This window comes from Gorilla gorilla, chromosome 7 (genome assembly GCF_029281585.2).
Source record: "Gorilla gorilla gorilla isolate KB3781 chromosome 7, NHGRI_mGorGor1-v2.1_pri, whole genome shotgun sequence".
Taxonomy (NCBI): domain Eukaryota; kingdom Metazoa; phylum Chordata; class Mammalia; order Primates; family Hominidae; genus Gorilla; species Gorilla gorilla.
This window is the reverse complement of record NC_073231.2, coordinates 33,408,743-33,435,277: the sequence shown is the minus strand read 5'-3', so window position 1 is coordinate 33,435,277 and position 26,535 is coordinate 33,408,743. Positions and strand designations below refer to the sequence as shown.

General features: G+C 41.1%; 1 protein-coding gene across 6 annotated transcripts in view; it reads left to right on the top strand.

Annotated features, from left to right (window-relative positions):
* KIF13B (kinesin family member 13B) overlaps positions 1-26,535 on the top strand; it is a 225,690-nt gene that overhangs the window by 80,398 nt on the left and 118,757 nt on the right. For all 6 annotated transcript variants that reach the window (XM_055348316.2, XM_004046843.5, XM_055348315.2 and 3 more), the window contains 3 exons: positions 18,020-18,032; positions 23,195-23,255; positions 25,647-25,739. In XM_055348316.2, coding sequence (XP_055204291.2) covers positions 23,225-23,255; positions 25,647-25,739 — 124 coding nt within the window. In that variant the 5' untranslated portion in view covers positions 18,020-18,032; positions 23,195-23,224. The remainder of the gene's footprint in view (positions 1-18,019; positions 18,033-23,194; positions 23,256-25,646; positions 25,740-26,535) is intronic.

Sequence of the window (26,535 nt, the reverse complement as noted above, 5' to 3'; positions counted from 1 at the left end):
GATGACAGCTCCATGCCTGTTACTGCCCCTGAAGACCTTCCAGTGGGACAAGACGTGGAGGTGGAAGACGATGATACTGATGATCCTGACCCTGTGTGGGCCTAGGCTAATGTGTGTGTTTTAGGTTTTTAAGTCTAATTTTTTAAAAAAGTTCTAAAAATATAAAACTTCTGGAATAAGGATATAAAGAAAGAAGATATTTTTGTGTAGCTGTATAGTGTTTGTGTTTTAACCTGACTGTTATTACAAGAACCAAAAAGTTAAAAAAGTTTATAAAGTAAAAACTTTACAGTAAGCTAAGGTTGGTTAGTTTACTGAAGAAGGAAACATTGTTGAAAATAAATTTAGCGTAGCCTAAGTGCACAGTGTTAATGAAGTCTACAGTAGTGTATGGTCATGACCTAGGCCTTCACGTTCACTCACCACTCACCCACTGACTCACCTGATGCGATGGCCAGTCCTGCAAACTGCATTGATGGTAAATGCCCTAGACAGCCGTACCATTTTTAAAATCTTTTGTATCGTATTTTTACTGTACCTTTTCTATTTTTTTTAATTTTATTTATTTTTTTGAGATGGAGTCTTGCTCTGTCTCCCAGACTGGAGTGCTGTGGCGCAATCTCGGCTCACTGCAACCTCCGCCTGCCGCATTCAAACTATTTTCCTGCCTCAGTCTCCCGAGTACCTGGGATTACAGGAGCCTGCCACCACACCTGGCTATTTTTTTTTCTTTTTTTTGTATTTTTAGTAGAGACAGGGTTTCACCATGTTGGCCAGGCTCATTTCGAACTGACCTCAGGTGATCCACCCGCCTCAGCCTCCCAAAGTACTAGGATTACAGGCGTGAGCCACTGTGCCTGGCCCCTTTTCTATGTTTAGATACACAAATGCCTACTATTGTGTAACAGTTGCCTCCAGGAAATGCCATACAGGTTTGTAGTCTAGGAGCAATAGCCTATACCATACAGCCTGTGTGCATAGTAGGCCGCACCATCTGTGTTTGTATAAATACACTCTATGGTGCTTGCACAGGTTAAAATTGCCTCGTAATGCATTTCCCGAACATATTCCTTAAGCAGTGCATGCCTGTATTTAATTGTGGACCTTGGGCAAGTTATTTAATCTTTAAGCCTCACTTCCCTCATTTATAAAATGTGGATGATAATAGGATCGATGCTGTAGGGTTATTGTGAGAATTAGAGAAAATAATATGTGAAATGCACTTAGAATAGCTTTTGGATTCAGTAAGAGCACAAGCATTTATTGAATCTAGATTTGAATTCAAGTCTGCCTAGCTCCTAAGCCATGTTCTTTCCATCACACCCCACGATGCACAGCAGTGTGAAGTATGTTATGTAGGTAGTGACCCTACTTTACTACTGAAGTAGCAGAGAGGTTGAATGAGGTGAAGTGACTACTTAGGATCCTAAAGCCCATGTTCAAGGCAGACCATAAACTGAATGAGGGCTGCTTACTCTTAGTGCAGAGTACTACTTCTTATAGTGTCATGTCATGAAGACAGTTTAATATCTTGAATTATCTAATTACCTCTTGTCTCATCAACTAGACTGTTAGCTGCTTGGGACTATTACATCCATGTGCCATCTGATTATACATGCTTAAATAGTTAGAAACTTGAGACTTAAAGGAATAACGATTACTTTAGCATAGTGCCTCAGGTACGTGTGTTATCTAGTATGAACATAGTAATCAAATACAATTTCCCAAAATAAATTAACACATTAATTTGGGCATCTGGACCACAAAACAAGTATTAAATGTGAAGTTTACAAATATTTACTTACCACATGACCCAGCTGTTCTACTTTTAGGTACCCAAGGGAAATAATAACAAATGTCTACACAAAGACTATGAAGGAGCTTGAATGTGGTTAAAGAGGTCAAAGGACTGAATAGATATGGAACAGAAAAATCAGTGTGAATGGGCTAAGGAAGTAGTTTGGACTTGGATAGGAATTAATCTTTATAATAGTCTAATGTGGAGAGAAACTCCATTGAGAAAATTTTTCTCTTCTTTAAAGTGAAGTCTAAACACGTCTTTAGAAGATTCTCAGCATCATTGGTTGTTAGAGAAATACAAGTTTAAAACTGCAGTGAGAGGCCCCTGTGCTCCCACTTGAATGTCTGTAATCAAAACGACAGACGATGCTGCACTGGGTGTTGGTGAAGATGGGGAGCAACCGTGACTCTCATGTCTTGCTGACGGGAATGTAAAGTGGTATATACACTTTGGAAAACAGTTTTACCGTTTCCTAAAAAGTTAAATATACTTTTGGGTATAAACATACTTACCATGTGACCCAACAGCTTTAGTCTTAGGTATCTATTCAAGATAAATAAAAATAAATGTGTACACAAAGACTTATTGTTGAGTGTTCCAAGCAGCAGTATTTATAATAGCTTCACGCTAGAAACAGCCCAAATGCCTATCAACTGGTAAATGGATAAACAAAATACTATGCACAATAAAAAAGGAATAAAGTACTGATAACATGCTGGGTGTGCATGAATGAATCTTAAAAACATGCTAAGTGATAGACACCAGGTAGAAAAGCTACATATTTTCTAGTATCATTTATATGAAATGTCCAGAAAAAAGACAGTAGGTCAGTGGTTGCCTGGGCCTAGAGGAAATATACTAAGAAAAAAATGTATATGTAAATAATACTAAGTGTATGACAGAACAAAGCAATTAGAAATTAGCAATTGTAGCAATTAGCAATTCTGGGCTCTATACCAAATGCCGCCTGGTGTTTAAGGAGATCTTTCCTCTGTGGCTGGTTGTAACCCATGCCTCCAAGCCCCGTGCGAGCTCTGGGAATTGTCCAGCTTACACATGCTTCCTCAGTACTAGTTGTTTCCTGGCGATTTTTCTGGCTGCTTGGAGTCTCACCTCCTGCATGTGAAGTTTACTCAGCCAAAGACTGAAGGGCCCCTGAGCAGATTCCTGGAGTTCTCCCTCTGCATTGCTTCCTTCTCCCTGGCCAGCAGACTCTAGCTGCCTCAGCTTCTCAGGTCTCTCATCCCCGGCAACTCAGTTCTGGCCACCAAGCTCTGGCCTGGGTTCCCCCTTCCTGGCCCATGGTCTGGAAGGTATCTATAGGCAGAAAACCTGGGCAGTCGAAGGGCTCACTTCCCTTGTTCTCCTCTCAGGGATCCTCATTTTACTCTGCCTGTTGTCCATCGTCTGAACACATTTGCTTCAGGTCTTTTGCCCAGTTTTCTTGCTGTTTATGGCAGGAGAGCTAGAACCAGTTGTTCTATCATGGCTGGGGCTTCACATCTATGGTAAATGCCTTGTCTGATGCCCATGGCAAACAATGCATGGAAGCCAGTGCCCTCTCCGAGGTTCTTACCAGCAAATGGTGCTTTTCTGCAGATGAGAGGAAGGTGACCCCTCTGGCCAGACCAATTAGAAGAAGGCACCACTTCTGAGCTGTCTCAGTCTTATGGAAAGCACATGGTGCCTTTTTCTTTGTGCCCCTCCTAGGCCGTGGCCCTTTTCTGCCTGGCCATTGTGGCAGGGGCTGCTCTTTAGCCCCCACTCCCTCTGGGTCAGGTGCTCCATGAAGGACACAAACCATACAACTGCAGGCCCTGGCCAGGTGGTCTCATTTTACCAGGTACCTCTTTTCCTGCAGCAGTGTTTAGCATGTCAGTTGCTGAAGGGAAAACAAATTAATCCTGTTATCCTCTAACCCATTTGTGCTCTTCGTGCTCTACTTGTGGCTCATGCTGATGAAAACTCTCTGAAACATTCTTCTTTGGTATTTCTCATTCACAGGAGGGGTTAAATAAATTTGGCTAAAAGTTAAAGGAAAAGGACCAGGGAAAAGGTCATTCATGTTATTTTATTTTGAATCACCATGGAAATAAAAAGTCTCAGGATCCAATCTTAGTATCTTACAACCGAATATTTCCTTGTTGGTTCTCATACTGAAACAAATGTCATCTGCCATACACTTTTTGTTTCTATCAAACTAAATGAAAAATGGAGCCCTGTAAACTCTTGGAAAGAAGATGCTTTCTTGGGCTCATTATTTGGGGGCAATAAGGCTGGAAGGAGACATAGGGTGTGTTTTGTTGTGATCTCATATGAGAAAGGATCTGAACACATTTCTGCTGGTGTGCCTGGACAATCAGTTCTTCCATCTTCAAGTCATTTCTAGAAATGGTGAAGTCTGTAGCCCTCTCTCTGGTGAGTAGATCTGTAGGACTGTCTGTGTGCTCTGGAATGGTATCTGGAATTCAAGTGTTCTGGGCAGTTTACACAAAGGTATACTGAATGTCAATCCTGTGAACTTTTACAACTCATTTTAGATATTTTTAGATTCTATCCCCTTCCATCCATTACCCTCTGTCTTTAATTATATTTCCCATTTCTTCCCTGATCCATGGTAGTCTGACTACTCTTCCTACTACTTTCCTGCTCTCATGTGGTGGATCAAGGATCCTTTTTTTTTTTTTTTTTTTTGTCTCTGAGACAGGGTCTGGCTCTGTTGCGTAAGCTGGAGTGCAATGATGCAATCATGGCTTACTGCAGCCTTGACCAACTGGGCTCAAGTGATCCTCCTGCCTCAGTCTCCTGAGTAGCTGAGAATACAGACGTGTGCGTCACCACACCCAGCTTTTTTTTTTTTTTTTTTTTTTTGTGGAGAGGTAGGGTCTCACTGCCCAGACTGGTCTTGAACTCCAGGGCTCAAGTGATCTTCCCAACTCAGCCTCCCATAGTGTTGGGATTACAGACATGAGCCACCACATTCAGCCAATGATCCTTTAAGTGATCACCCTCTTTTTGTGCCCTAGATGCTAGTTCAGAGTGTACTTGTTGCTCACCTTTTAGTTGTATGTCCAAAGCTTGTGCCACTTCTCATTGGTTAGTTGTGAGGCAACGGAAGCACCTTAAGGGACTGTCACACAGATATGCTTAGTCACACCCTGCCTGGAGAGGGGAGTCAGGAATCGTCACGCAAAATTACAGGAGATGAACTCAAGGAGTAATTAAAGCAGCTCTTAGAATTGGTCTTTGGGAGCTAGAGACCCAGGCCTGCTGTGCTAACCTCCCCTTTCACTGGCCTTTGTGACATTGGACTCAGGCCACTGTAGGGTGGTGGGAGGAGCTTGTTCTTTGGATTTCTGAGGCTTAGGTAGTTTGGATGGCTGTGTGAGCTGCAGAGAATAAATGAGATATGGCTGAGTCCGCATCAGAATGGAGAGACAGATGTAGGGAGCCTTCTCGCCCTCCATGAGCCTGTTCTTTCTGTAGCCTGGGTACGACTGCCCATGGCGCCTTCTCTATCCAAACTCTCACCTTCCAGTGGTGCCTCTCGTCTGGTTTTCCTCCTTCTCTGGCAGTTCCTTTTTTCAGTGTCTTTTAAAGTTACCTTATTGTAGAAACATAAACTTGCAAGTTAATGTTACTATTCTGTTGGTGTCTTGCATTTACATTTGATCTTCAGTGGCTCTACTTCTTACCTAAGGTGTTAGATGATCAGCCTATGGAAATAAACTAAGACCATGCAAATGCGAACAAACAGACTGTTAACCAGAGTGCACTCCAGCAAGGGAGTTGGCCACCATCACTTGGGTTTGACAGATGCACAGAGGCAGGCAGGGGCACGTGAAACTATATAGTGGAGAAAAGGAAACCTTCGAGGGTTTTCTGAGACGAGGCTGTGGCCTGGGGGAGGTGGAAGCAGGCTAATAGAAGTGGATGTCTTAGGTGCTTGTTGTGGGGAGCATACTTGACTTTCTCTCGCTGATTCTGAATTGCAAGCAGGGGCAAAAAATAAGGAAGCTAAGAGTCACTGACCAAGGTCCAACCCTCATGGGCCAATGACTAAGGTTGTGAATTAGAGCTCTGGTTGTATGTGGTCTGCCCGTTGTCTGTCTGAATATTCAGTCTCTCCCAAGCCAACGCTGAGCTAGAACATGGAGCCCCATAGCTCTTCGTAAATTGTCTCTAGCACACTGTTTCTTAACCTTTTTTGGGTTATAGACTCTGGACTATTTTAAGAATCTGAAAGCTATAACTCCTCTGCCTAGAAAAAAACCAAAAAACAGTAGCATGGATTCACAGACCCACTGAGGCCCAACCATGGACCACAGATTTCATTTTATTTATACAGATTTAACAATTTTATCTTTTTTGTGACTATGATGCAGCATTAATCCGTATGAAGTGTATAGACTGCTACCTCTTTCTTATACCTTAGAAGTAATTGCCAATAAATTAATATGCAAATATGTTTAAATAGCACTACTTTTATCCTATACCAAGTAGGTGATATGGTAGGTGAGTCAATATGTGATACTGATGAGTAACCTCATTAAGCACCAAAAAGGATACTTTTTTGGTCATTTCAACTAATTTTTATTTAAAGCTTTTTAAGTTCTTATTTCCCTGCCATCAGAATAAATTAATGGAATATCATGGCTTAGCATCCTTTTCATGATGAACTGCAAATACATGATTTTCTAATGTTGAGATATCTGATTTAACTGGATTGTCAGCTCCTTGAGGGCAAGGACTTGTGCCTGTTCTGCAGCCTCTCAGGAAGTATCGAAATGAACACTTCAGGGCTCTCCTCACATGGTGCCTGCCCCAGACTGTCTGCCGTGCTTTCCTCATTCACGTTTCTCTCTTCATTTTTTGAGCGGTAACTATTGGCTTCTATAATAGTAGCCATCATTTCAAACTCCCCCAAAACTCTGATTATTGGAAGCAGATGAGCCAACCCCTTCTGGTCCGTGACCTTAAATTAAGTGTATACCTGGCCTCTTCTATAGAGAAAAGCATGGCTTCTGTTTTTCTCCATCTCCGAAAGCATTTTTTTTTTTTTTTTGCTTTTGATTCAAGTATATTCTGAATAGTTGATAAATGGAATTCCAATCTTTGGATAAAAAGGTGTATTAATGAGTCTGTTGAAACTTTTTTTTTTGGATGAGTATCAGGACAATGGGAAAACTATAGCAGACATGGGGACAACATAAATCAGGACTGGACAGTTTAGACAAGCTCGTCATTTCATGTCACGTCCAACAAGCATTGAGTGCCCACCAGATGATGTCAGGCACCCGGAAAGAAACGCCTTCTGTGTCCTCAGGGAGCTCGCAGTCACAGAGAGGGCAATATAGCTTTGATACTTCCTTAGAAAAGAAGACCCAAGGGAATTGGAAGTCCCTGGTAGGGAACAGAGAAGGTCACTTTTGTTTTGAAGGAGAAGTAGGCTATCACCAGGCCAAACAGTGGGAAAGGCACCCTGGTAACCGAAAGGATAGAAGTGACTGAGCCTGAAGGACTTGCTGAGCTTTTAGAGTAATTCAGTGGAGGCATAAGCACGGGCGTAGGAGATTGAGGCTGGAGAGTTGGGGAGTGGCGGTGCTGTGGAGAGCCTTGCTTGCTTGCTTAAGGAGTTAGAATTTCATCTGCGAGGGAGTCGGGAGCCATCGAGGGGTTTGAGGCCAAATTATGACCACCAGATCAGTGTGTGGTTTAGATGTGTGCTTGGGTGAGAGCACAGCTAGGAAGGTGCGTGGTAAACCAGGAGGGCATTAAGCAGGGTGGCGTTGTGCCCCACCAGCCACGTGGCCCACTCCCTTGCTTCCACTTGGTCACCATCAAACGTCCATTCAGCAAGGCTTCTCTTGACCACCATGTTTAAAATTTCCACCCCACTTCCACTTCCACACACCCCATCCACCTTCCCTGCTTTATTTATTTCCTTAGCACCTATTATATGACATATTTACTCATTCATTCATTCACTCATTCATTCTATTTTTAATAATTTAAGCTCTTGCAGGGCAAGATTTTTGTCCCGTTTTTCCAGGCTGTCTCTCCAGGGCTTAGATTAGTGCTTGGCACAGCAGACTGTAAATATTTGCTGAATGAATGACTATCAGAAGGAAAAAGGGAGGTTGGGGTTGTGAGACATTTGAAGGTGAAAACCATATCTTAGGACAGGGGTAAACAAAGCCATCTTCAGTTAAGCTGTTTTTTCCCTTGCGAGTAGTGAAATAGGTAGTCGTGAAACTTTTGGAAATTGAATTTTCACTCAAGGAAGTTAAGGAAATCTTTGCTAAGCAGTCAATTTTGGGAGTAATTATAGTGAATTTCAGTTTCTCTCAACCTGCTGGCTGACTTAACCCCAAGACATTGCATCATGAGACAGAAGCACAATAATGATGGCATCTAACATTTATCAAGCATGCATCAGCATACGTGTGCCATGCACTTCAAGTATGCCTTTTTTTTTCTTTTCAATTTTTTCATAGAGACAAGGTCTCACTATGTTGGCCAGGCTGGTCTGGAACTCCTGGGCTCAAGCGATCCTCCCGCCTTGGCCTCCCAAAGTGCTGGGATTACAGACATGAGCCACCATGCCCCTATCCCCAGCCTCTTTTTTTGTGGGGGGAATTAGTTAATTTCATTTTTTTTTAAAGGTGGGGTCTTGCTCTGTTATCCCGACTAGAGTTCAGTGGCACAGTCATAGCTCACTGCAAGTGCAAGCTCATCAGTTCAAGTGATCCTCCCAGTTCAGCCTCCCAAGTATTGAGGACCACAAGTGCGTGCCACTATTCCCTACTGAGTTTTGTATTTTTTTTTTTTTGGTAGAAATGGAGTTTTGCTATGTTACGCAGGCTGGTCTTGAACTCCTGGGCTCAAGTGATCCTCCCACCTCAGCCTCCCAGAGTGTTGGGATTACAGGTGTGAGCCACTGCGCCTGGCCTGTTTTTAATTTGAAGTACCAAGCTTTCCAACTTAGATCTAAACTCTAGACCTACCACTGGTTATAGTGAAGACAAAGGCTTTAGGTTTAATTTGATTTCATAGCTATTAATTCTAATGACATTACTGCTGCGAGGGACATTTGAATTTGGGATTCCCTGTTTAGCCTAGCTGGGATTAGGTTTTGGAATTTTAAAGCAGATTGTATTATTTAATGGGGTGTGTAGAATCTGTAATGTAGCCCTGACACGATTGTGATGGCTCTGTCTGTTAGATTCTTAGGACTTGGATTTGGAAGTGTTCTCCTTATTTTCCTATGAATTTGTGAGTCGGTGTTTTTCTTCAAGTCTGAAGAAAAGAAAACTCTTTTCTGTTTTCTCTTAATAGGAGGAATTTGAAACTGCAGGGGCCTAGTAGGAGGTGGTAGTTGTTCGGATCTACCTGTTGCTGCTGTGTGGGAACTTAAGCCTAGCATTTCCAAGTCTTCTGAATTTTCAAGAGAATTTGAAAATCCAGATTTTCTAATGTGATGTCTTCTAATTTTCTACTTTTGATCAATACAGTGAGGCCTGAACAAAATGCTTGTGGACCTTTTTTTAAAAAAAAATTTTCTGGTGACAGGGTCTTGCTCTGTCACCCAGGCTGAGTGTAGTGGTGTGATCATAGCTCACTACAGCCTCCATCTCCTGGGCTGAAGCGATCCTCCTGCCTTTGCCTCCCAACATACTGAGATTACAGGTGTGAGCCACTGTGCCCAGTCGGGCCTGTAGACCTTGAGTGTGTGGCCTCTGGTTCGGAGATATAGGTGTAGAAAAGGTGAAGGACTGGGGGGAAATTAGTTAATTTCATATTCGGTGAACATTTTCCCCAGATCAATCTAATCAGATAGAAATTCAGTCATATTAATCTGATCAAGAAACACGATGGAAAATAGGGATTAAATTGAAAACCACAAATACTGAGAGAAATAAAAATTATAAGCTTTCTTTGCTTGTAGTCTAAGAATATCTTAATCCGCCTTTTTTTTTTGGTCTGTGGCCGAAGGCCAGATGTCTGGCCCAGGGCCTCAGCTCAGTAATGTATTTTAATCTCTGTATATAGAATACCTTGAAGTTATTTGAATTTGCCATGATTAAAATGAGTGTGTGTTACCCTGTGAATGTGGGATATGAAATATACTTCATAAAAAACCCTCCACAAATGAGTCAGTATTCTTTGGCCAGATTTAAACTTTCTTTTTATTTTTCTTTAAAATTTTTATAGAGGTGGGGGTCTTGCAGTGTTGGTCCTGAACTGCTGGACTCAAGCAATCCTCCCACCTCAGCCTCCTGAATAGCTGGACTACAGGCCCACACCACTGTACCTGGCTAGATTTAAGCTTTCTTATAGTGAAAGTGGACGATGAAATGAAACTCATTCTGCTGGTGTGTTTCACAGATGAGAAAAGACAAGTGATTTGCAAGTGATTGAGTTAATACTGAGTGTATTCTTTGAATTATGCTATCCCAGTATATGACAGTTTGAAATTATGGAATTTATATATCAGAGTCTTCATATTTCTAAAGTCCTATGATTATGAAATATACTAGTTGTGGTTCAGTGGCCATATTGCTTGGATGTCCCTCTGTTCTCAACCAGTTGTTGTTTGTGTGGGTGGAAGATTCAAATAGAATGGGGTTGTCAAACTTTTTTCTACATTTAGTTTTCTCCAAGGACTGCAAATTACCGGTATCTACCAACTGTCCTGAGTGGGATTGGACACAGGAGATGTCTAACTGCTCTTTTCAAACAACCTTCCTTTTCTAGATCTCCTCCTACCTTCTGGGGTAATTGGCACCGGTTTCAGGTTTCAGTCTTTTCTTGTATTCTGTGGATGCATTTTCTATCTTTTTTTTTTTTTTTTTTTTTGAGACGGAACTCCCTCTGTCACCCAGGCTGGAGTGCAGTGGCGTGATCTCGGCTCACCACAACCTCCACCTCCCGGCTTCAAGCAATTTTCCTGCCTTAGCCTCCTGAGTAGCTGGGATTACAGGCATGCACCACAATGCCCGGCTAATTTATTTTGTATTTTTAGTAGAGACGGGGTTTCACCATATTGGCCAGGCTGGTCTCGAACTCCTGACCTTGTGATCCGCCTGCCTCAGCCTCCCAAAGTGCTGGGATTACAGGCCTGAGCCACCGCACCTGGCGCATTTTCTGTCTTAATGTCGTGTGTTTCAGTTGTAAATATCTCCAAGTTTCATTGAACATGGAAACATTCTTTTGGACATGATTTTAGAGACAGAGGATGGTGGTGGAAGTGGTTTTATTTTCCCCATACTACTTCTTCGAGAGTAACATAGGCTGTTTAAGAAAGATAGTGTCTAGGGAACTCATGATTAAACTGAGAAATTTAATCCTGAGTTTAATAAATGAATAAATGAAGTTTAATAAATGAATAGGAGTTAGCCTCTAGAGTCCAAGACAGAAATAGTCATGTATGAAAGCCCTGAGACTGAAAGATTGGTACCTGGGTCAGTCTCACATGGGTGAAAGGAAGACCAGTAAAAGATATAGTTGGAGATAGAGAAAGGGGCCAGATCACCTGAACAGCTTAAGAAATATTTGCAGAATAAGCAAAAAGCCTTGTGTTGGACATTCCCATAAAGGAAGAACACTTTGTCCTTCAGAAGCTTATGGTCTAGCCGAGATGACATGTAAAAGTTTATTCTATCATGAGACAAACTGAGTGGTCCTACATAAGCAGTAGAAACAGTTTCGGCTTTATGTAGGAATTGGGGAAGGAAATCACTTTTGTATAGGGTTCATATGGATGGATACTTGAGGGAGATAAAGTGTGATCTGAGCCTTTCTCTTGTGGGTGGGCCTTGAGCAAGCAGAATTGCTAGGGGGAATGGCGTTACCTAAGTTAGGTATATGGAGGACAGGGGAGTGACGTAGCTGTGTTGGGGGAGATGACGCCTGAGCCTCCAGTGGTCCACAGGTGGCACTGATAGGGATGTTGAAGGCTCACTGCTACTTTTCTTATTGTCAGTGAAAAGAGTTGAACAGTGAATCCAAGGCAGCTTCACATTCCTTGTGCCAGTTCCCAGCAGATGCTTTCTGCTCTCCGCTTAGACATTCCACCGCTAGGGGAACTGGCTGTCTCTTGAAACAGTGTTAATTATTCTTATACTAAAGAAATAACCCACTTCCTATAATCCCAGCACTTTGGGAGGCTGAGGTAGGCAGATCACCTGAGGTCTGGAGTTTGGGACAGCCTGGCCAACATGGTGAAACGCTGCCTCTACTAAAAGTACAAAAATTAGCTGGGCATGGTGGTGGGTGCCTGTAGTCCCAGCTACTTGGGAGGCTGAGGCAGAAGAATCGCTTGAACCCAGAAGGCAGAGGTTACAGTGAGCCAAGATCTTGCCACTGCACTCTAGCCTGGGCAACAGAGCAAGACTATGTCTCAAAACAACAATAAAATAAAGAGATATCCCACTTGTGGCAGCCTTCCCCAGTATATCTTACTGAATGCAGCCCTGGAAGTGACCTAAAACAAGTTAGCTTCCCTGCCAGGTATGAGTCCCCTCAGCTTTGAGGCTGGGCAGCCTATCTTCCTCTCATCTTACCCGCTCCAGCTACAGGGATTTCCGCTTCTTTCACTGGTAGAGTTTTCAAATCCCCCCGCCTCCTGAATGCTATTATTCTCCAGTCATACTCTACTTTATCAGTGTTGCTATTAGAATTTATCCTTCAAAAGTGGATGGAAAATTCTAGATATTGAGGACACAACGAACAGGGCTTTTTGTGATATTTGTACTTCTTACAGAGAGTTGACTGGAGTAAGCAAATGTTGAGAAGCTTCTGTTGTGAGTGTAGTCACTTTCTAAATTTCAAGTCAGCTCGGCTTCATTCCGTGTATGGAAAGTACAACGGGGGAGGAGTGACAAAGAAAAAAATCATACTCATCACACAGATTGTTGTTTGGTTGCTGGTAGTGCCAGCCAAGTTCAAAAAAGCAACAATATCATGACGTAGTATGGCTGTATTAGAATAAGCTCTTTGTGATGTATACATCCGTTATACAGTGGGTTGGGGTGGGGTCTTGTTGAAACAGAGATTCCAAATATTTCAGTTGTGAAGATTTCAGCAACTCAGACCTTTAGAATTAAAAGAGGTGATGGGATTTGGATTCAGTATTTGATTTTGGTAGTTGACAACAGTAAATGATCTATAACTTTCCTTTCTACTGATGTTGTTTTGTGTTTTACACGTATGTGATACTGTGTGGTTTACTTTTGGACCCAATATCAATTTTTTTTGTGTCATGGACAGAAGTATTACAACATTTTCAGAGGTGATGAGTTTATAAAATTTCTTCTTCGTATTTTGGCATTCTAGAGATTACAGATATAATTTGATTTCTTTGTATGATGTGATTTGTTATTCAAATGAGAAGTGAGCATGAGCCCACAAGCCAGATCAGTAAAAAGGAGGAAGAGGTTAGTTTATTCATAGATAACTGTCTTTATCCCAGATATGCAGCCATATTGTTTGTTGTTTCCCAAGCTGCCTGCTTCCAAAAAAGCACATTCATCCATGGTGATCCACCTGGGCTGGGGAGGTCTCCAGTAACTAAACAGTCACTATTTGGGAGATAGTAATTGTTGCAGGCAAGAATTATAAGTGGGTGCTAAAATTTGCAGGTGAAAGTATGATGATGAGAAACAGAGTGTTTACATAGTTTCAAAGTTTATCCCCCACATGATTCTTATTTCTTACAAAGGTAAAAATAGTAATTTTACTGTGGGAAACCTCATAGATCCAGCCTTGACCAAGTGATCAGAATTAACATGATCAGTAATGGCACATGCACCTCATATGACTCTTGGTAGAATGCACCAAGGAGGGCGCAATGTGACTTCAGTGGTGGGCTTGCCAAAATGCACAATCTGGATTTAGTCAGGAGGAAGCATTAGGCAAACCCAGATTGAGGGACATTCTACAAAATAAATGGCCAGTCCTCTTCAAGTGTCAAGGTCATGACAGACAAACTGCCCCAGGTTGGAGAAGACATGACAAGTATATGTAACACAAGGTCTTGGACCAAAAAAAGGACATTAGTGGGGGTAATTGGCAAAATTTGGAGGAGGTTGTCTATAGGTTATTTAATAAACTGTGTTGATGGTTAATTTCTTGGTTTTGGTCATTGTAGCTGTGGTGATATAAGAAATATTTGGTGGTTAACATTTGAGGAAGCTTGGAGAAGGGTGTACAGGATTTTTTTGTACTATTTTTGGAGCTTTTTGTAAGCCTGAAAGTATTTCAAAATAAAGTTAAGCAACAACAACAACAAAAATAATTCAACTCAGCTGAGAAATTACAGCTTTAGTGCTTGTACTTGAGACATTTCTCTGGATTGGTCAGCAGCTGCTTTTGCTTCCTGAATCGCCACAGTGATCTGGATAGTTGAGGTTTCTAATTAAGGGATCTTGGGATGAGTGAGACATGGCTGTATTGAATTGCAGCTACACTTTGACAAGGTTTTGTTTAATTAATTTACTTATTTATTTTTGTACAGGGTTGTAATTACATCTTTGGGTGTCCCATGCCTTTGCAGGTTATTTGAGCTTTACTGTCATAGCCACCAGAATCCCTAGCTGCAAACTTAGCTCTGTAATTAATTTACTGGTTTGTTTCTGTTTTTATTATGATGATGTGAATTCAGGTTAGTCCCATGGATTCTTCTGCTATGTGTCATATGTTATTGAATTTCATACTTGTTGTTTGTCTTAGGAAGAGTTGATATTTTTGGTATAAAAACATTTTATTTAAACTTGAAATATCGTACTAAATATATATTTTTCCCCTCAGAAAAGACACTGTGGAGTTTCTATAAATAAAATGAATAGTAAATGTACTATAAAATAGAGTAAATGTACTCTAGCATAAGCACCAAGTGCTAACCTTTTATTAGGTAATCATTAGAATGGGAGAAATTAGTACATTGGGAAATGTTAGCAGGAGCAGTGGTTAATGCGTGATTCGTAGATTGTTAAGTCGAGACTGTTTTGATCAGTGTGGGCAAGAACGTGAACCTTGGGAGTCAGAAGACCTAGTTTTGAATCCCAGATCCATACTGCTTATTACAGGTTGAGTATCCCTTATCCAAAATGCTTGGGAAGTGTTTTGGATTTGGATTTCTTTTTTTTTTTTTTTTTTTTTTGGATTTTGGAATATTTGCATAAGGGCAATGAGCATTTCCTTTGAACATGACCTTTTGAGCATCATGTTGGCGCTCAAAATGTTTCAGATTTTGGACCATTTCAGAAAGATTTTGGATTTTCAGATCAGGGATGTTCACATCACAACCTGAAGTATGTTCACTTCACAACCTGAAGTATGTGCTAGACGGGTTGACTTTTCTGAGCCTTACTTTTTGCATCTGTAAAACTGGAATCCTAATAGTATCTTGCAAAGTTATCATGAGAATGGAGTCATGTAGCATGCAGTGCACCTGGTCTAAAGTGAGGCCCTTCATCCATGTTGAATTCTCTTCTTACCTCCCTCTAGGTTTATAACAAAGCCATCTGCAATTGATGAGAAACTGCTTTGCTTATAAAGACAATAAAAAGATGATAGCATGTCAGTAACCTCTCCAGATTTCAGAAGTCTTTTTTTTTTTAATTTTCAAAAACATTTTTCTATTTTTTAAAAAATTTTATTTTTTTATTTTAATAGCTTTTGGGTACAAGTGGTTTTTGGTTACACGGATGAGTTATACAATGGGGACTTCTGAGATTTTAGTGTACCCGTCACCTAAGTAGTGTACATTGTACCCAATATGTAATCTTTTTATCCTTCACCCCTCCTGCTCCCCCTCTTCTGAGTCTCCAAAGTCCATTATATCACTCTGCATGCCTCTGCATGCTCATAGCTTAATTTCCACTTATTGGTAAGAACATGCAATATTTGGTTTTTCATTCCTGAGTTACTTCATTTAGAATAGTGGCCTCCAGCTCCATCTAAGGTGCTGCAAATTGGGAACTGTGTTACAATAAACATACATATGCATGTGTCTTTTTCACATAATGACTTATTTTCCTTTGGGTGCATACCCATAGTGGGGTTGCTGGATCAAATGGTTGATCTACTTTTAGTTCCTTAAGAAATCTCTGCCTGGGTGCCGTGGCTGATGCCTGCAATCCCAGCACTTTGGGAGGCCGAGGCGGGCGGATCACTTGAGATCAAGAGTTCAAGACCAGCCTGGCCAACATGGTGAAACCCCATCTCTACTAAAAATACAAAAAATTAGCCGGGCGTGGTGGTGTGCCCCTGTAATCCCAGCTACTCAGGAGGTTGAGCCTGGAGAATCGCTTGAACCCAGGAGGCAGAGGTTGCAGTGAGCCAAGATCACGCCACTGTACTCCAGCCTGGGCCACAAGAGTGAAAACTCTGTCTCAAAAAACAAAACAAAACAAAACAAAACAAAACATGCATACTATTTTCCATAGAGGTTGTGCTAATTTATATTTCTGCCAGCAGTATATAAGTGTTTCAGAAGTCTTTTTGTCAGGAAATTCTTCTACATCTCTTATTCCAGAGAAATTATTTTCTTTTATATATTAGCCATGTTGAATATTACTCCAAAATCTCTTAAACAGGTATCACTCATTTGCTAGACTTTCTGTGGTGTTTTAATGTTCTTGTCAGAAATCATTTGATACAAATAAGTATTAAATTTCTTTTAGAAGAAAATCTCAGGAGACAAAGCAACAAAGAGATGGTCGAAGACAATTGGAAGCAAACATTTTCATGTACAGTTTCCTTTCAGGTTTCAGGCCCTGAAAGTTGAGTTTTGATCCTCTGAGAAGGGCCAATTATTATTGTTCCTATTTTATTCCAGTTTCAAAAGTACTTTCGTTTATTCTTAAATTGTTTGATTTCAGTATCGCCCTGTTATTATGTAAGTGAACATCATCGTTTTTAGGAAGTTTAGAAAAGCTTGTCCAACCTGACTTAGTTTGTTGTGTTGTTGTTCTGTTTTGTTTTAGGCTTTTAGCAGCCTGAAGCCATGGTCTTTAGTTTCTATCTCTAGTGATAAGCAGAAAAGAAGGATGAGGAAGGGGCTTTACTGGCCCAGCCAGAAACAGAAACCGTGAACCCATGACTGTTTTCTGTGTTTTGGACACCCGGATTGTTAAAGAGGCATGTCTGCAACTTACCCTCAAATGGTTCAGAAAAAAATATATATGTGTGTATGTGTGTATTTATTCATATAAATCCTTGGGGGAAAGGGAAGGAGAAGGAGAAAAGCAGTCACGGCAGTGTTAACAATTAGTAAATTGGCAGGAAAGGTCTATGGGCATTCTTTGTGCTTTTTACCACTTTTCTCTAAGTTTGAAACTGTCTCAGGATTACATTGACTGTATACATTGAGTTATTTTCTTGTCCCCTGATGAGATGTCAGTAAGTGGCAGTTTCAGTGGGAGGAGGGTGGGAGGTTAGAAGTGCTTATGTGTGCGGAGAGGAATAAGTAGTGAGTAATTCAGTAAGTACAGGTTGAGCATCCCACATAGAAAATCCAAAATGCTCCAGAATTTGGAACTTTTTGAGTACCCACGTAACACTCAAACAAAATGCTCTTTCGAGCATTTTGGAATTTGGATTTTCGGATTTGGGATGTGCAACTGTTAAGCATAATGCAAGTATTCCCACATCCAGAAAAAATACGAAACCCAAAACACTTCAAGTGTTTTGGATGAGGGATACTCAGCTGGGTTAATTCACTGGCAAGAAATTAGTGGTTTCTTTAATTTAGCCTTTTTTCCTTAGCCAGAATAGAATTCATTGTTTTGCAGAGGAGCCTGTACAGATAAGAGAGTAATCTGTTGCTTTTTCAAAGCAGAGAAAACTACTTGAAACTGAAACCAGATGATAAAAAAGTAAAAGATTAAAAAATATATATTTATAAGACATACACAAAGATAAAAGCAAAATCTATAAGGCAAAAATATTAGGACTGTTGAAATTATTATCTGTGCTCAGTCCTCCTTCTACCAGAGAGATACAAGTTGTCTGTGATTAGCAGCCTATCTTACTAGCTAATAGACATTCATTTATCCTTCAAATTACTATGTGGCTTCAAAGGTATTATTTTATATTCTTACTGTGAATTTACATAATGTTTATTATTTTACCCTTCAAAAAAAGTCTTCTAACTTTTTTTTTTTTTTTAACTTTTCTTTCACGTCAATGATGACATCTGTTTTGGGAGCTCAGGGGCCAGCCGAAGGTAAGAGATTTGGTTTGTTATGTGATGCTTGTAAAGATCTTATATGCATATTGTTGAACTCTTAGAAGTTTTCTTCTCAAAAAGGAAAATATTTTCTATCATTTTGTACAAGTAATGCAAGCTGTCAGCCTACTCACAAATCTGAAGCCATTTATTGGCATGGGAAGGGCCGGAGGTTTATGGAAAAGCTGTATTTGCACTTTGACCACTTCTGGCTGGTCTCCTAGCAGCTACAACACAGATTGCTTTTGTGCCATAGATTGGCTCAAGACTGGTAGTTCCAAACTGTGGTCAAAGCCGACTCATCCTCTCTGCTCCCAAGACAGCTAGGGATGCATTCCCAGCCAACAGAAACCTGCGCGGCCTCAAGCCGCCTCCATAGATTGGCTGAAGACTGGTAGTTCCAAACTGCGGTCAAAACCGACTCATCCTGCCCACTCCCGAGACAGCTGGGGGTGCATTCCTGGCCAACAGAAGCCTGCACAGCCACAGCTGCCTCAAGGGAACATGCTTTCACCTCTGTCTCTTAGGGAATGTGGAGCCCTGCTTGAAGTGGGCACAAAGTCTGTTTCTTAACTGACCATGAAGTTACTTGGAACTTCCAGGAAATTTAGATTTCTGTCTCCATTCTTGGGGTTTTGTTTTTCCTTTACAGTCCGTGGCTGAATTGTAATTCAGTTCGCTATTATTATTGCTAAAATGTGTATTATAGACATGGCTGTTTGGGACTCTGACTTTTTAAGATCATTTATTTATTAAATTTTTTTTCCCTAACCACAGGGACTGAATGACAAACAGAAAGTCACCCTGTCAGTATAAAACATTATTGTGAAAAAGCCGAATAGGGCACTGGTTTCTTTATATATGTAAACTTTCTCTCATCTTTTCTACTGAAGAGGTGCTGGATTATTTTCGTTTTCTTATTTTTATGTATATTTTTTGAGATGGAGTCTAGCTCTTGCTCAGGCTGGAGTGCGGTGGCGTGGTCTTGGCTCACTGCAATCTTTGCCTCCTGGGTTCAAGCCATTCTCCTGCCTCAGCCTCCTAAGTAGCTGGGATTACAGGCACCCACCACCACACCAGGCTGGGTTTTGTATTTTTGGTAGAGACGGGGTTTCACCATGTTGGCCAGGCTGGTCTTCAACTCCTGTCCTCAAATGATGCACCCGCCTCGGCCTCCCAAAGTGCTGGGATTACAGGCGTGAGCGACCATGCCCAGGTTTTTTTTTTTATTTTTATTGGTGCAGAGGCTGGAGGTTGCAGTGAAGATATGAAGGAACCATTGCCTGGTGATTTAAAAATTGTTCATATTTTATTTAATTCAGTTGCATGTTTAGAAAAAATGTTGTGTTGACTAAAATACATGGGAGGTTAAACACCTCAGCTCTGGGGAGGGGTGTACTTGTTGAACAGGGAGACCTTGATTTTTCCTTTATGCTTCTATGTTATTCAAATTTGTTACAGTGTTTACTTGGAAAGAAAAGACTTGTCCAGTTTATGAAATCTTTGCCTGGAAGTTACCTATAATAATTTACGAAATTGCTAAGCCTTAAAGAGGACCATTTAGAGCTGTAGTAAATAAAAAGTAAGTGTTTATTAGTCCCCAACTTTGTGCCAGGCTGTGGCACTTTCATATTGGGGAATAGAGCTAGGCTAGCCTAGTGGTGCAGAGGAGGGACCTTAGAGCCAGACTGTGGGCTGGAATCCCAGCACCCCAACCTGCTAGATGCAAGGGACTTACCTTTTTTCTTCCTCAGGTTCCTTAGAACAGTGTCGAGCACACAGGCTTAGCTCTGTTATGGTTACTTTGGGGATAGCCTCTCGACTCAAATTGGGAATAAGAAATGTCACTGTTAAAGAAATCCCTAAAAGAAAGACAAGTAAAAAAAAAAAAAACCCAATAATAATGGAGAGGAGAGTGCCATTTAGAACCTATCTCTGATAAATATACAGTTGGCCTTCTGTATCTGCGGGTTTCACATCTGTGGTTCAACCAACCACAGATTGAAAATAGTTTTTAAAAAACTATGAAAAATAATACAACAATAAAAGTAAAAATTTAGGGCCGGGCGCGGTGGCTCACGCCTGTAATCCCAGCACTTTGGGAGGCCGAGGCCGGCGGATCATGAGGCCAGGAGATTGAGACCATCCTGGCTAACATAGTGAAACCCTGTCTCTACTAAAAATACAAAAAAAAAAAAAAAAAGCCGGGCGTGGTAGCGGGCGCCTGTAGTCCCAGCTACTCAAGAGGCTGAGGCAGGAGAATGGCGTGAACCTGGGAGGCGGAGCTTGCGGTGAGCTGAGATCGCCCACTGCACTCCAGCCTGGGTGACAGAGCGAGACTCCGTCTCAAAAAAAAAAAAAAAAGTAAAAATGTAAAAAGCAGTACAGTATGACAACTATTTACATAGCATCTACTTTGTCTTAGGTGTTTTAAGTAATCAAGAGATGATTTGAAGTATATGGGAGGATATGTGTGGGTTTTATGCAAATACTACACCATTTTATATAAGGACTTGCACATCTGTGGATTTTGGTATTCATGGGAGGTCCTGGAAGCAGTCCCACTCAGGTTACTGAGGGATGACTGTATACACATGTGATAGGGCTTTTGAAGTGAGAACTAAGCTTACAAGAATCAGGATGGTTTTTACTTAGCCTTATTAAGAACAGAATTAATTAAATAAAATTATGGAGATAAGCGTGGAAAGCTAGAACAGGAGAAACTTCGTTTGAGCTCCACATTTTATTTACTCCCACTCTGCTGTAATGATTCTCACTATGGGTGACACCTGGAGTTTGCAAGGCAGCTCCTCCCAGTTTGATGCCCAGTCCTTTGGGGCCATCTTCCATCTTCCTCCTTTTGCTCCTCTGTGTTTGAAAATGGCTTAGTGAGCCGCCACTGCTGATAGATATACGTTTTAGCTTTGGAAAAACATGGAGGGTGAGCAGTGTGTAACACAACACTGCAGCTGGATGATGTCTTCTGGGCCCAAGGGCTCTCAGGGGCTGTCAGCCGCTGGGGGTCTGCTTTCACTTCCTGGCCTCGCTTCCTTCTCACAGCCCCATCCAGGGAACAGGTGTCTCCCCTGCCTGCTGTTTCACACAGAGATGCAGGTGTGCCGATCCTCACCTGTCCAGAGGTGCTGAGCCAGTCGTCCTCTCGGTTGCTGCCAGGGTTATCTGCCTCCCCCTTTAGTTGCCCTTCTGGTACCTCCCAGAACTGCTCACTGGCTTTGCAGCCTGTGCTCTCCCTGCAGGCCCCCACCCTTACCCCCATCAGTTTCATCGGAACTATTTTTTCAGGAGTTTCTCAATTCTGATCCAGGCACAAGCAAGCACTCTTGGTTTCAAAACCTTGTTCTTCTTTCCCCCTTCTCTTCCTTTTTGGCAATTTCCCCACTTCCCCCATCGCCTGTCGTTTTGAGTTAATTTTAGCTGGGTGATGGATATCAGTATGCATTCTTAATTTACCATCTTAACCTAATTTTCTTTCTTAAAAAAATTAACCTTTTAGACTTCCGGTCCAGATAATCTTGTGAGTTTACACAGAAACATTCTCCTGCCAACACCAAAATTATAGCAGAGATAGATAAAATATTTTAGAATGTGCAAATCATGTCATCAAACTCAAAAACAAATTTAGACTGGGCATGGTGGCTCACAGCTGTAATCTCAGTACTTGGGAGGCTGAGGCTGGAGGATTGCTTGAGGCCAGGAGTCTGAGACCAGCCTGGGCAACATAGTGAGACCCCATCTCTACACAAAACTAGAAAAACACAACAACAACATATATAACTTCAAGGACCAGCAGTAAGCGAGGGCTGAAGTGACATATTTCCAGGGCTTTGGAATCAGACCAGGTGCCTGGAGGTGATTGGAAGTTCAACTCTTGCCGACTAATGGGGGCACGGGTGTATGGTTGGGGACTGGAGCCAGGCTCACCATGTGAAAACTGATTTGGGCGAGCCTTCTCTGTGAGTGAAAGCTTACAGTCAGTTTTTGGCCACCATCATTGAGCTAATGTCTGTGTTAATAGGAAGGGATGGAGACATTGGGCCTTGAGAAGACCCAAAATCTGGGCTTCAGTAATGGAAATGACAACATAAACTAGTCATGGAAAGGTGGCCATCAGGAGAGGAAAAAATAAGCAATCATGTAAACCATAAAATAAGCACTCCCTGCTAAGATGTACCTGCAAACTAACATGCAAACCATCATCAGGAAGCATAGCAACAGACTCCCAAAGTGGGAGAATGTGACAAAATGTGAACCGAGATACATTTTAAAACAATTGCACTTAAAATCTTTACGGAGATAAAAATCACAAAACACAAGTAAGTAGATTTGAAACTGACAGAAATCGAAAAAGTGAAAGATGCAGTCAGTGAAAAGTTTGTCTTTGCTTAGTTGGTTTAAAAAGAAATAATTAGTGAAAAGAAGCACTTCAAACAGTGCAAAAGAACTATGTGATATTCTAGAAAGTGGTGATAAGGTGAAAGATCAAAACAGATCATCTGTAAGATCCCACCAAGTAGTATTTTAATACAGATTGTTCCTGCTTTTTATGCATATAGTTTTTTGGTACAAATATGGAATCATACTCTAGACTTTTATAACTTTTTCATTAACATAAACTTTTTTTAAATTAGTAAGTCTTCTATACCCTCAAATCTATACTTGCACATGGGCATGTCATAATTTATGTAAACATTCTGCTATTTTAAGCTATTTTGGACATGCTGTAGTGAGCATCTTTAAATGTTATTTAAAAAATATCTTTTTCTTTGACTACAAAAATAAAAATATTGAAAAAATATAAAAACATGAAACAAAGATCACTAATTTCGCTGCAAAAAAATAAACTTTATAGATGTAATTGTGTGTGACTGTAGGTGCATGTGTGTGTGCAATAGCCATTTTATTACACGTTTTGTAAACCTCTTTTATCACTTACCATTGTGAATAGTTTTCCATGTAAAATATAGAGTCATATCACCTATAGCGTGTTTAGTTCTCATTGTAAGCCTCTACATACATAATTAATTCCCATTGTATGACAGTAAGTTGTTTTATTTCACTATTATGAACAGTTGTATCAGTTATGGTTTATAAGTAATGTTGAGGTTTTCTTAATACACACTTATGTTCATTTTCAACAGGTGTTTGCTTATGATCATTGTTTCTGGTCTATGGATGAATCTGTCAAAGAAAAGTATGCAGGTAATAGAATCCAGCATCCTGTCAACTACTGATGGTATAGAAGAGGGGTTCAGTATTTTTTCCCTTACACGATTGCTTGGCAAACCCCCCGAACTGTGTGTTTCCTCTGCTGTCACACCACAATAACAGTCATCAACACAGAAGATGACTTAATGTGACCAAATGTTGGGGGAGTTTTCCCTGCACCCCAAGCAGCAGACACTGGCTGGGTGTCCTCTAACTCAGTTCCGACGCTCTCTACCTGGGGACAGCGTCAGATCCACAGACTGAGGGCTCAGTCCCACAAGACCGCTCCCTCCTTCCCACCAGCGCAGGTCCAGGCCTCTAGAACTTCTGACCTTACTGGCTTCCAGTTAGGGTTCCCACAACCTCCTCTTTGGGTTTGATTAATTTCCTAGAGCGGCTCACAGAACTCAGGGAAACACTTGTGTTTAGGGGTTTATTACGAGGGATTTTCTTTAAAGGAGACAGGTAAACAGCCAGATGAAGAGATACAGAGGGTGAGGTCTGGAAGGGTCCCAAGCACAGGAGCTTCTGTCCTCATGGAGGTGGCGCGGCGCCCTCCCGGCGTGTGGATGAGTTCTTACCTTCCTGTTGGGCCCTGTGTGTTTAGCAATCCAGAAGCTCTCTGAACCCTGTCCTTTTAGGTTTTTATGGAGGCTTCCTTATATAGGCATGATTGTCAACTGATTAGAAATGTGATTGGACAAAAAGCGCATGACTGAACACAGCACGTCCTGTCTGTTCAGACTTTTCTTGGCCATTCTGTGTAGCATTCCTTCCTTTAGGATATGAGGCAAGACCTTGTGGAATGAGAAGCTCTTGACCCACAATCAGATGAGAGTCTTGCCTCCGGCAGGTAAAAGGAGGGCAGGAGATCAGATAGTTTCCTGAGGCTAAAGTGCCCCAACGATGTAAAAGACTGCAACAAGGGTTAATGAGCCAGGAACTGTGGATGGTAACCTACATCTCTATAATTACCATAGGATATATATGAGTACCATAGGATTCTTTTGCATAACTGTAGAAAGTACAGACAACACCCTCCTGTGTTTGCTATTAGAGTTTTTAATGTTGATTGGAAAATGGGAGATTGACCGTGTGCCATTCTTGGTATACGTTGATGAAATTACATCACTAGTACACACAGTGGCTATTCCACGCTCACACGCCCCAGCTCTTACATGAGGCCGGGAGCACAAGGTCACCCCTTAGATTGCCCTGGAGGCCTGAGACTGGGCTGGAGAGACAGGATGGCATAGTGAAAGAAGGGGAGCACCGGCCAAGGAGAAAAGGAACCCTAGGCTGCAGGCCCAGCCCTGCTTCTTACCGCCCCTGCACCTTTCAGTAAATCACCTCACCTGTCAGAGCTTCAGTTTTCTCTTTTTGATGGAAAGGAATATGCCATATTCTCTCTAAATTTTCTTTTGGCTCTGGAAGTCTGTTACTCTATTCTTCTTCTAAATGATGACTGTCTCAAGCCCCATCTCACCACAAGTTTAGGACTACAGTGACAGCCTTTGATTGCCTTTATTCCTTACTGCTTTTGTCACCTGTTTTTAAACAATCTCTTTTAAATATTAAGCATCATATTGTTTTGGCTTCTGTTATGAGAAAGATGAATATTATGGCTGTTTTGAAGTTAAGATTCATTTGGTCTAGGTGGCCCAGTATCAGAAGTATAAGTTAACTGGTATTAAAAAAAAAAAAAAAGGAAATGAGACATAACGGAATACCCTTGCCATAACATAAAAGCATCCAGTTCTTCCATGTGGTATTGAGACTAAGTGAGGTAGGGTGACTTGTCAGATTCACATTCGATTACTGACTAGTGACATATCTCATTTGGCCTGTCGGGGAGAACTTGACTCTGTTCTTTATGTCCATGATTGAAAGCTGAGGGAAATTTCCAGGCTCTGACTCCCTGTCCTAACTGGTATGTGTTGTAGATCCTGTAATTAGAAATTGTCACTGAGGGAAAGGAGAGGGGGTTGGTATATATGATTATTCTAAACTCTGGTACCCACCGAATAAAAGCATTGCCTGAGTGGTAAATAGTTAAGTCCAGGTACACCTGGGTCCCAAGTATAAATTTCAGATATTTATAATCATTGATTATAAAGTGAGCAGCTCATTGGCTCTGCATTGCAGGGGATTCTTAGTTGTGTTTATTTATTCAAGCATGTAGTACAGGGAGCTGATTTTCCCTCATGTGCTAACTAGAAATAACCTGGAAGGCATAAGCCTTTGGGAGCATTCGTCAAATTTAAAAATCTTGTTTGGAGATAAATAAGCAGATTATACATTTTTGAGATTTTTGTTTTTCTTTTGTGAATTGTTCATATGTAGTTTTGGCTTAAAATATCTTTTCTCTTATTCTCTCTCTCTCAGGTCAAGATATTGTTTTCAAGTGCCTTGGGGAGAATATCCTGCAGAATGCTTTTGATGGCTACAATGCATGTATCTTTGCCTATGGACAGACTGGTAATGTTAAATAACATGAAATCACATAAACAACCATCAATGAAAGAAAATAGAACCATGTTTATTTTACTGAGTAACATTGCTGATTTATTCCTTGTTGTTTTTGCTTTCAGAAAGTACTGTAGATGTTGAAAGTAGTCAGTAACATTATTTTAAAATGAGTGTAATAAAATTAGGATTGGGATCTTTTATCTTTACTGATTTTTCTCACAAGGCACTGGCAGGGTTGTTTTTCGAAAAAATACAGAGCTATGACTGTTGAACATATTGCTAGCCATGCCTATAGATCATGCTTTTTTAAGGCTTTCAGAACCATAACAGATAAAATACCAAAAAGAACATACTTGTTAATATCTCACCAGTAATAACTAAGAAGCTCTTTGGCTTTTGAGTCTCTGTGGTCAAGAAAAGAAAATCTATTTGAAGTGAACTAGTTACTTTTGTAAGAGTGAAGTATACAGCTTGTCCAACTAGAAATGTTCTCACAGAAGAATGTGTTGGATATTTTCAAGAAGCTTCATGTGTTGTGTTGAAAGGGCAGAAAGCTGGGGCCAGGCGGCGATAGCTCCAGTCCTGCTCCTGCAGCTGGCCAGCAGAGAGACCTGGGCAGTTACTTAACCTCTCTGCCCTTCAGCGTCCTTATCTGGAAAGGCTGATGATCATAGACCTTCTTGTAGGGTTGTCATAACGAGTTCCCATGTGCAAACTTTTTACAGAAGTCCTGGTACTTAGGAAATGTGGCACATTAGCTTTAGGTATTATGATAACAATAAAATGTTGCATGACAAAAGCAGCA